The 12251-nt window shown below is 37.3% G+C and overlaps 1 protein-coding gene across 1 annotated transcript; it reads right to left on the reverse strand.

The window, feature by feature from the left end:
- Positions 1-1992: 1992 nt before the first annotated feature.
- On the reverse strand, positions 1993-10070 carry LOC149812021 (calcium-dependent protein kinase 17-like). Its single transcript, XM_089993603.1, has 8 exons — positions 9364-10070; positions 3961-4104; positions 3616-3768; positions 3262-3377; positions 2996-3163; positions 2788-2915; positions 2527-2626; positions 1993-2232 (listed from the first exon to the last, which is right to left on the reverse strand). Exons 1-8 carry the CDS (start codon positions 9968-9970, stop codon positions 2140-2142), a joined length of 1509 nt encoding a protein of 502 aa, XP_089849729.1. The 5' UTR covers positions 9971-10070; the 3' UTR covers positions 1993-2139.
- Between the last annotated feature and the right edge of the window lie 2181 nt (positions 10071-12251).

Raw genomic sequence — 12251 nt, forward strand, 5'->3', positions numbered from 1 at the left:
ATAATTGTTAGCAACCGGATTAGCTTGAGTCAAGACATCCTTACTATCCACAATGTACACAAGGATCATGAGGTCCTTGTGGGATGAAGCAATGGACAATGAAGATGTTAAATAACTTTCTTAAAGTGATTTGACAGATCACCTTATATGCCCTCACTCGAGTCTGTATAATGGACTCCTTTGTTTCAAGCAAATCCTTTAGCATGAAATTTTAGCTCTTGCAGAGTCAACTCTGCATCCGCTCCACTTGCAGTGCTTCTGTGCTTTGGACTACTTGCACCAACTTTTTCTCACCAGTGTTGATGAACACAGAAGTCGAACAAGAATGTTTTCACCTCCTTTTCCATTCTAGCACCACCCTTCCTTTCAATACACAGTAGCTTCTTCTTCATTCTCATCGCCCTATTAGGGTGATAATGGTTTCTCGACCATGATAATTTCAGCCTTTCACCTTCGAACATATCTTCCTTTGTTCTCAAATAAACATCATACATGTGCTTGAAATCTCTCCATTGATGTGCATTCACTGGCTCTCTATGGTGCTTAAATTCGGTGATTCGTGTCATGTCTTTCAATGTAATGGTCATCTCAATATCCCTGAACTGGAATATATTGGTTGCCAGATTTCAAAACTACATAATATATTCTAAGAGACTGTGTCTAATGTTTTATAGTATGACCTTCCAAAATTTTCAAAAGTGTTAGGAACTATTCGTGTGCTTGGAACCAGTAGGACCGATGCATGCTGGATGTTGGATCTTCTTAATCTTTTGATTGTGGATCCTATAATCATAATTAATGAATGTATATGTTATCCTAAAAACAATCAAACTAGTTATCTTAAAAGCATGTTTCACACACACATATATATGATAATTTAATGAATATACATATTTAAATTAGTTATCCTAAAAAAATGCTTTCAATATATATATATATATATATATATATATATATATATATATATATATATATATATATATATATATATATATGTGTGTGTGTGTGTGTGTAGCATGTTTATAAAATAAATATAAATATGTTGAGTATTATAATTTATTGATTAATATATATATATATGTGTGTGTGTGTGTAGCATGTTTATAAAATAAATATAAATAGGTTGAGTATTATAATTTATTGATTAATATATATATATATATGTGTGTGTGTGTGTATGTGTGAAGCATGTTTATAAAATAAATATAAATATGTTGAGTATTATAATTTATTGATTAAATTATCACATATATATATATATATATATTAAACATTGAATTGCAATAATCAAACATTGAAAATGCCATTTTTGCCCTATCATTTTCCGAAAATAATATTGGATAATTTTTCTAGATTTTCAAGTTCATCCAAGCACTATATTTTCTGAAACTTTAAAAAAACTTAAATGTTCAAAATTCAAAAAGCTAAAAACCAGAAAGTTAAATTTTTTGATTTACATCCAAACAGGGCCATAATGATGATTGTCCTACATAGATCATGATGTTGACAAAAGGTTTTGTATAGGTTTCGTCTCAATTCATATTTGGCTGCAAGCAATCTACATTTGTGATATCGTATACTTTGCTCTCTCTCTCTCTCTCTCTCTCTCTCTCTCTCTCTCTCTCTCTCTCAGGCAGGTTACTTCGTCCCCCTCTAGGAAATAGAATCACAGTTCCTGATGGAGAGGAGGCACATCATCCTAGACTACTTCACATGCACACACACGGTTTCTAGCTGGGGATTGTTACGCTGCTTGGATGGCACATAATATTTAAATAACTGAGCAAGTAGCCATGCTTTTTAAAAATCATACGGTAATTGCTGTTTAGAAGTGTGTGTGCGTGTGCGCGTGAGCGTGCATGCCCCTTGATATTGCTTCAAAGTCTTTGGATGGCCAAAACATCTAAGCTTTGCAGGACACACTGAGGTTTTACAAAGAGTGGGTGCTATGTCAAGTGCTTGCCCTTGATTCTAAATTGCACAAATGCAAGATTTATGGGTTGCTAAGATGCACTAGCAGGATTTTGTTCAGAAATACATAGAAAGCAACTCTTCAACACCAAGAAAGAGACAATATATAGGATGAATAGATGCAAATTCAGAATAGCATACACTAGGCCAAAAGTTGGAACAGATCCATCAAATGAAAAGATCACGTCTCCTCCTGGGAGCGGGTTCTGGATTGCCTTGCCTTATCATTTGAACAAATTCATCATAATCTATCCGTCCATCCTGCAGTTGGTACCACTTCAAGTAAGTATTATCACTGTATATCAATACGTATCTTGCAATGATCTTTAAACCAATGACATGATAAAAATCAGGACTTATTTCGTGCTAGAATGAATATTAACAAAAATGAATGTGCTTTCATTTGGAAAAATCCCTAACACATACCATGAACAATTGTTTCTATTTAAGAAGTCAAAAATCTCGTTTGCTTGTTCAAGAATTGTCTATCTACATCTATTATCAGAGTAGTCTATTAAGTTCAACATGAACAAAGCTCATGAGTTGTAAACTCACATTGTCTGCATCGACCTCAGCTATGATATCCTTTATATCCCGCACATCTTGCATTCCAAACTCTTTGAGTGCTTGTTCCAACTCTTCTCTCGTAATGTAACTGTAACCAAAGTTGCATTAGTAACACAAAACTTCTGCAACCTACAGTGCCTGATGATCCCGTGAAAGGCATGCTCATCCTAGTAGTGCTCTACCTTAAGTTTTTGTGAGATCCTTACAATTGGTGCAAATCAGGTGACACACACACACACACACTCTTACCCGCTGTTGTCTTTATCAAAATACTGGAATGCCGTATAAAGATGGTTTTCTCTGTCCATTCTGTTCATGTGAACTGTTGCTGTTATAAATTCATCATAGTCAATTGTGCCATTGCCATCTACATCAGCCTTCAAGTTTGAAACAAAAGAAACGAGTTAAAAAATCCAAAGAAATGAATCATAATCAGATAGAAAGGTTCAACTCTTACCGCTTCCATTAACTGTTGTACTTCAAACTCTGACAGCCTGGATCCCTGACTGGTGAGGCCACGTCTGAGTTCTTCCAAGGTGATGCTCCCGCTATTATCAGTGTCTATGCTCTTGAACATTTTCTTCAAGCCCACAATTTCTTCTTCAGATAGGCATCCGGCAATCACCTATTCAAATGGAAAAGAGAATTCCAACTCAGGTTTATGATTTATGCATACCAATGAACATCTCTGAGAAAAAAATCGAGTCTGTGATTGATGCAAACCCTTAGAGCAACTTTCTTGAAATTATTCATTGCCCTGAACTGTTTCAACCGACTTATAACGGTATTGTCCAGTGGAGTATCTGGTGCTTCACCATCCTCCTTGACCCATGGATGATCTGCAGTCAATTAAGTGGGAAAGTGAAATTGTCAATAATTGGAAGATAATTGTATATGGCAGTTATAGGCGGCACCATAATCAAAATAAAAATATGTAACCAGTATAAAATCCATCATGCTTGGAAGAAAATAAGCAACCTAACCTATAGGGAGCACAGAACCCAGTCAAATTTTGGTGAATCACCATCTATTGACTTTTCTAGCAATGTAATGAAATTTAGGGAATTTGATGCTTACTTAGAACCTGGAATGCAGCAAGCCTCTTCTTTGTATCTGGATTTAACATCTTCTTCACAACATCTTTTGCTCCTGCTGAAATGGAAGGCCACGGATCGCTAGTGAAATCTATATTCCCTTGCAGAATAGCATCAAAAATCCCTCTCTCCGTCTCTGTAAATCAGGAATTCCAAATGTCATCAAATATCTAATAATGAGCACACCTGATTCCAAAAGGGGAGGAAGAACAAAAAGAATTGCTAAGATTTTGTATAGTTTCTTAGGTGGTGCTTTGAATCACACCAAAGAAAGTGAATAAATGTGATATTAGGAAGACGTACAAGGAAGCTTCGTGGTGATCCATACCAGCCCAGAAAGGAGGAACTCCACACAAGAGTATGTAAAGAATGACACCAACACTCCATATATCAGCTTCTGGTCCATAGTTTCTCTTCAACACTTCAGGTGCAACATAATATGCACTACCAACAACATCAGTTAACACTTCCCCTGCTTCCATTTAAACAAAGATGACTTGTTAAAGGATGAAAAGAAATTCTGCTGTTATTCATCGTAGCCTCTACTTTCAATGTTAATAATCGAGACAAATGCACAAAAACAATCAAGACAGTCAAATTTTTTATGTTATTCAACACAATTTAATGTTGCGGCATTCACTGAGGATTGGTTAGTCACAGAAGTAAGAACTTGGTATATGCTAGCGAGGTGTCACATGTCTATGTAATGTTGATAGATTGAGTTTGCCACACCAAGGCTAGTAAATCCCTTGGCCAGCTCAGACAGGACTTGAAAATTTTCTTGGGTCTTTGGCACACCTAAGTGCTGAGTAGAGTTGGGGAACGTTTGTTTTATGCACTTTCTTATGAAAGAGGGCGAAACAAACATCTTCATGAGAAATGTGTGTGTTTGTTTCACCCCAAGTTGTGGGCAAAGGGAATTTTCATAGGAAAGCAGGACTTTTTTCCATAGGCGCCGAAACAAACATGCTCACAGTGGGGAAGTGGTGGAGGCCACTTATTTAATAAGAAAATCTTTTTCTTTTTTTATGAAAATGGAGCCCCACCATGGGACGTGCAACCAACGCACCTTTAGGGCTTGTTTGATGGCTCATCCAAGATTGGACAAAATGAACTAACATAACAGACATAACTCATGTTATGTATGTTCTGTAACAACTATATGAAGGCCAATGTTTGTTTCGATTGCACAAGAAGTGCACTTTGTGTCCAACGTTTGTTTTACGTTGTATGCGGACAACATGAACACACACGGATAATGGGTTGGATAACTACGTTTTGGATCGTAAGTCTCAATCCGCCCAACCATATGAGTGTTTTAACAAACACATTATGTATTTTAGCCCCGGATATGGATCTTGGATTGAATAAAAAACCTAAAAAGTATTTAACATTTGAATAATTTGATAAAAAATAAAAAATGATATTTTTTGATATATAAATGATTTAATCAGTGTCATATTATATCTAATTATGAAAGTTTATCATAAAAATATCAAACCCTAAAATCAAATTAACTATAAAAATCAAATTATCGAACCCTATTAAATCATAAAACCTTAAAATGCAAGAAAATAAATCATACATAAACCAAAAAACCATAAACTATAAGAAAAATAAACAACAACAACAACTACGCCTTCATCCCAAAACAATTGGGGTCGGCGATATGAACCAACAAAGAAAATCATTCTGGGTCTTCCACAGGAATCCTTCTCCTCCATTCATTTCTATCCAATGCCATGTCCTCGGTGAGGTTCAAAGCATTCATATCCTTTCCTATCACCTCCATCCATGTCTTCCTAGGCCTACCCCGACCTCTTTTAACTAATATATTTTCCCATTTCTCCATCCTTCTAACTGGAGCATCATTAGGCCTTCGTCGAATATGTCCAAACCACCGTAAACGATTCTCTCTCATCTTATTTTCAATGGGTGCATCGCCTACCTTCTTACGTATCTCCTCGTTCCGAATCTTATCTTTTATTGTATTTCCACACATCCATCTCAGCATAGGCATCTCAGCTACACTCATTTTTTGAATATGATGTCTCTTGGCAGCCCAACATTCCATACTATAAGAAAAATAAACCATAAAATTAAATAAAAAAGCCTTAATTCAAACCCTAATCAAAGAAACAAAACCAACCCTAATCAAATACAAGAAAAGCCCTAATCAAATTAACTATAAAAAGCCTTGATTAAAAAATTTTGATTCAAAGCCCTATTCATAGAAAATCAAGAAAAAAACTCTAATCAAATCAAAGAAAACCCTAATCAAATTAACTATAAAAAGGCCTAATTTAAAAATTTTGATTTGAAGCCCTAATCAAAGAAAATCAAATAAAAAAACTTAATCAAATTAACTATAAACAATGTTTTTTTAAAAAAAATGATTAAAAGCCCTAAATAGAAAAATCTAATCAAATAAAAGAAAAACCTAATCAAATCAAGTATAAAAAGCTCTAATTTAAAAAATTTGATTAAAAAAAATCTAATCAAATAAAAAAACCCTAGTCAAATTAATTATAAAAAGGCTTAATTTAAAATTTTTGATTCAAACCCCTAATAAAAGAAAATTTTAAAAAAAATCAAATTAACTACAAAAAGCCCTAATTTAAGAAATTTTATTCAAAACCCTAAAAAAAACCAAGAAAAGAGAGAGAGGAACTAAGAACAAAGAAGGGAGAGAGAGAGAGAGAACGAAGAAGAGAGGAATGAAGAAAAGAGAGAAGAACGAAGAAGAAGAAGAAGGGAAAGAGGCCTCGTCGACAGTCTCACCATCAATGCCGGTGATGCCGGCGCTACCTCACCCCCGCAGGCCTCACCACATGGCTGCAAGATAAATAAAATTTAACCATGAACATGAGTGAAAAATGAAAAAACAACCATTAAAACTCAAGATACATAAGATCTAACCATGAACATGAGTAAAAAATATAAAAACAACTAATAAAACTCAAGATACATAAAATTTAACCATAAACATTAGTTAAAAATGAAAAACCAACCATTAAAACTCAAGATACATAAGATCTAACCATGAACATGAGTTAAAAATATAAAAACAACTATTAAAACTCAAGATACGTAAAATTTAACCATAAACATTAGTTAAAAATGAAAAAACAAACATTAAAACTCAAGATACATAAGATCTAAACATGAACATGAGTTAAAAATATAAAAACAACTATTAAAACTCAAGATACATCAAATTTAACCATGAACATTAGTTAAAAATGAAAAAACAACCATTAAAACTCAAGATACATAAGATCTAACCATGAACATGAGTTAAAAATATAAAAACAACCATTAAAACTCAAGATACATAAAATTTAACCATGAACATTAGTTAAAAATGAAAAAACAACCATCAAAACTCAAGATACATAAGATCTAACCATGAACATAAGTTAAAAATGAAAACAACCATTAAAAATTGAAATATATAAAATCTAACTATGATTATGAGTTCAAAATAAAAAGCAACTATTAAAAATTAAAATGCATGCTATCTAACCATGAACATGAGTTAAAAAATAGAAAACAACCATTAAAACTTATGACACATAAGATCTGAACAAAGTATGTACATAGGTTTTCCCTAGGCTTATCCATAGGCATATCTACATGTATTACTATAAAAATACATTTACGTGGATGAAAGTTAAAACATGAACAAAGTAGTCATTGGTAGCTCTACTTACATTTTTTTTTTTAAGATCAAAGTCTCTCAAAAGCACAAACTCTAGAAGAATGGAAAGAGGCCTCGTCCGCAGCCTCACCATCGACGCCGGTGATGCCGGCGCTACCTCAACCCCGCCGGCCTCACCTCCCTCACCACATGGCTGCAAGAGTCAGGGACCCCTCCCCAGCCTTTTTTCCTGTCTTTGTTCTAACTATAATAGGGGGGTGGAATGAAAATTAATGGGTAAAAAGGACGCTGTAGACGCGTTCTGTGAGTCCACTGCATCCTTCGTTTGTTACATCCCCCGTTCTCAACGTGATTTCTATCTGAAATCGTGCAGCGACGGGCGATCAAACAACCCGTTAGCGGTGAATGAGATGGGTAGATGGTAAAGTCACACTATCATAACTGGAGGGACCTAGGGTTCGAACCCTACAGTTCAGCTTCCCCAGTTTAGGTAAAAAAACTTAGGCTCGTGTTAGGCTGGGGTCGGTCTAAGTTAGGCTCATCTTAAGCAAAGCAGTAAGGTTATCGAAGCCTTCAACAAGGGGCCAGGTACATGCAAAAAACATGTCCAGGTTGGGGGCAGGGTAGTCGTGTCCTGTGTCTTCAACCCGGAATTTTACCGTCTTGTTAAGTGACACGATTATCAGTGAGGGTTTTCCCTCATTGTAAAAGAAATAAGCAAACATGAAACAGTAAAAAATCATTAAAGAAAAGACATGATTAAAAAAAAAAAAACACGAAACAGCAAAAAAATAATTAAAGAATGAATTTAAAAAACGTTTCATATTTCAAAAGACAAGATGACAAGAGGAGTAAAAATGAGTTAAAAACCCAAATGTACGATTATAGTTTGGCTTCTTTTTTTTAGAAAATGAGGTAAAAAAAAAATGGAACACATATATGAGTTTTGAGATTTTCCTTTTCGTTTAAAAATCAACATATATGAACACGAATGTTGTTAAAATCAGTCCATTACGTGAATCAGTCTTTTCCATAAAACGCTAAAATTGGTCTGAATCGAATAGAATTGGATTCTTTTTTAATCGGACCATTCAAAGGCTGGTTTTTATTTAATTTGATTTTTCATAAATATTAAAAACTCTAAATAAACCGATTCACGGCATAATTGACCTGACTCTGACCGATTCTACCGATTGGGTAGAAAATCGATCTGTTTTTTTTTTTTTTACCCAACTGAACCCCGTCTCGTTTTGTTAAAGGGGACCGACCGATAGGGTCGATTTTGATAACATTGATATGAACCGTAAGATTTGGGTCCAAGACTGATTCCGATTCGAAATTTAGATCCATATAAGGGTTTTCTTAAAGGTTTTTTTTTTTTCAAACATAATTTCTGGATTTTTTTTTTATTTTTGAGAATGATCATTTCTAGTGTTAAAAGCTTTTTCTCTCAAAAGAAGAAACGAATTTTTTGCCAGCATTATGAAAAAAAGGCAGTACTTTTTGCCAACTATGCGCATGCATAATTAGCTTGAAACAATTGAATGCGGGCCCCACTCGGCAATATCTATTCCCATCGCATCCAAATCCAATTCAGATTGGGGCAGGAAGAGAATCCCACCCCTTCACAACCTTATCTAATATCGCAGTGGAAAATATCGAGATATTTTAAAATTATCTCAAAAATATACGATCCTCTGCCAAAATATCGTGTTCTTTATTATTTTTTTTATTTTACTGCATCATTTACGTTTTTAACAGAGATGACTAGGGATAAAAACGGCGGTTTGTGTTGTTTTTTTTTTCTTTTCTTTACACACATTTTTTTTTCCAATCTTTTAGACAAAGACTCAATATTTCGCCGGCGACCAGCTTGAATAGTTCCAATTTCTCACGGAATCTGGAAAAATTCCAAGCAACGTTTTATTCCTTTGTTTGTATGCTATTGCTACCTACCCAGGGCCGTCTCCGGTAGAAACCGAGACTCGAAGACCCTGCCGGTTCTTGATCGAATCATCCGATACGCGAGAGGAATCGTCTCTACCAATTGAAAGAGAGAGAAGAGCCGACCTGGTTTGAAGAAGACGGAGAGGCCGAAGTCGGTGACCATGAGGGGCGAGTTCTCGGTCTTGTCGAGCATGAGGAAGTTCTCGGGCTTGAGGTCGCGGTGGGTGACACCCATCGAGTGGCAGGTGTGCACAACGCCGACGATGGTGCGCAGGAGCCCCGCGGCCGCCCGCTCCGTGTAGTGACCCTTGGAGATGATGCGGTCGAAGAGCTCGCCGCCCTCGCAGAGCTCCATGACCAGATGCACCGACGCCTTGTCCTCAAACACCCCATTCAGCTCCACGATGTTGGGCTGCCCGGACAGGTGGTACATGATCTGCACCTCCCGCCGCACGTCCTCCACGTCCTCGGCGTGCGCCAGCTTCCGCTTCGCGATAGTCTTGCAGGCGAAGGTCTGTCCCGTCTTCCGGCGGGTGCAGAGGTGGGTCACACCGAACTGGCCCCTCCCCAGCTCCTTCCCAATCGAGTACGTCGCCCGGATGTCCTCCATCGGCCTGCCGAGCACCGGCCCGATGCCGGTCTTCCGCCGGTGAAAGAGGAACCGCCGGTGGCGCCGATGATTATCCCCGTCGACTCCGGCCCCGCTGGCGGTCGTTTGGTAGTTTCCCATCGGATCCGGCCGGCGTCGTCGACTCGGCCGAGGGCTTCTCTAATTCTATTCTGGGGGATCGATTTGGGAAAGGGCGAAAGGCCTTTTGCAGACGACGGCGTCAACACGATATGGATTTTCTGCTTTTTCTTTAATAAGAAATTATTATTAGATTATTTTCCAACTGGTCACCGAAATCTTGCCCTAAATTCGTATATTCGCGAGTCTTCTTTTTTATTTTCTTAAATGCCTCAGATTTTGTTTTTTTAACGGCTAATCCCTGATAAAGCCCTCTTCTGAGTTCCGACTTCTGATCGACCACCACATTGGCAGACTTTCAGTGGGTAAAATTAACAATATTATCAGAATCGGTTTCGGGGCTGAATCGATTTTCAAAACAATTCAGACTCTGGATCGAATCGAGCTGAATCACTCAATTTTCCATATAACTTATAAGGGAGTGAAGCATATCGATTTTCTGTCAATACAATACATATATAGGCCTATACGCACCCATACTGACAACATTGTTAAAACCTTTGAGATTTCTCTTGCCCACCAGGGAATACACCAAGCTTTTACTCTTGAAACAAGAGGTGACAGGAAGCAGATCAGGTCATGCTGAACATGAGCCTTTTTTCTCATGCCGACATTGTGGCCGTCTGTTTGCATTTTGGATGAGCGCCACATGGTTTTGTTGACTTTTTAACTTTTTAAAATGCAAATCAAATGGCCACGATGTCGGCACGAGCAAAAACGCTTATGCTCAGCATAACCTGATCTGCTTCCGAGGTGACAAGCTACAATCACCTCTAACAACCTGATCTGCTTCCGAGGTGACAAGCTACAATCACCTCTAACCATAAAAGCAGAGTTTGGGGAGTGATTTGGAATTGGGAGGTAAAAGTTTGGGGAGTGATTTGGAATTGGGAAAACAAATGGTGCATATATTATTTGTGGTGAAATGTTCGGTGGCAATTTGTAATAGACCAAAAATTATTAGGGTTGTCGTGATTGGTAGGAACTCCGTGGGCCCCACATTAGTGCTTTCTTCAACGATTTATCTCTCTCTCTTTCTTGACTTTTTTCCTGGTTTTTCTTTATTCTTTTCTTTTCTTTTCTTTTCTTTCCTTTGTGTGTTGGTTATTGAATCCCACAAAGAAACCGGGGTGGAATTCTATGAATTCTAGGGGTGGAAACAGCGTAGGATGTTGGAGTTGAAAACGGGTCAGATACGAGGTAGAATATGATATAGATCCATATCCAATTCTGAAGATTGGGCAGCAAGTTGGAATCCAAACTGGATAGATCGTAGAACAGTTTAATACAAACCTGGATTTTTTAATCCTAAACCAAAGGAAACGAAGGTTGAGAACAAGGGTTCGGATGTTAAAAAGTGTAAACAGATCGGGTTTGATCCCGATCTGAATGTCGATGAAACAGGAAGTACCAATCCAATTTTAGAATCTGAATCCGAAAAAAGCCAAGTCTTAATATGATTCGGAGATACATTTGGATATTATTTTAACATCCACTCCTGATAATAATGTTGCGGATTCAGATCAGAGGTCTGAACGAATCCGATCCACTTGCAACTCTACAACTAGCATCTGGGTGGGACCATAGCTTATCCAGTTCTGGTACGTGGCCCTGGTTATATCACTGCCAAACCTGGTAAAATTGATATTCGAAGGAAGGTTTTCACCTTCCATGCAGAAAAACAAGATGGTTTGGACCTGATAAGATCCTAAGTGAGTCTAGTTCTGGATCTGACAAGGATCAACATATAGAACCGAGACCGGGTCCCAATATGCAATTAGACCCGTTTTTTATAAGAAAAGGGAAATTTATGAAGAGCCACTAGAATTTTTGGTTATTACATTCAACCGTCTGAGTTTTTGAGTCCATCGAAATATCCACTTGGAGCATGGAAATCATTCTATTCCCGTTAAAAATGAGAAGATGCAAATAAAATAAAAGCGAAAGGGCAAATTTGACAAAATCCAGATCAAACTGTAAGAATGATGCATCTTCCAGCTTTGTACTGGAACAAGCCAAGCGATTGGATGGAGTCTTAGCCGGCTGGTTGGTGGCCGAAAACGATGGTGGTCAAGCCATCGAGTTGGGCGGTGTTGCTTGTAGCTTCGGCTGATTGGTCGATTCCGATTGATGCAGGCCAACGCGGTAGCTGCCTACCACAAGCAAACATGTGTTTTTCAAGTTATTTTTTCCCCATCCTGCAGATGTCTTAGGAATGGTCAATTTGTTAGAAAATGACACTTGGATCATGTTTTATGATAAA

The sequence above is a fragment of the Nuphar pumila genome, chromosome 17 (genome assembly GCF_984573655.1).
Source record: "Nuphar pumila chromosome 17, dmNupPumi1.hap1.1, whole genome shotgun sequence".
Lineage (NCBI taxonomy): Eukaryota > Viridiplantae > Streptophyta > Magnoliopsida > Nymphaeales > Nymphaeaceae > Nuphar > Nuphar pumila.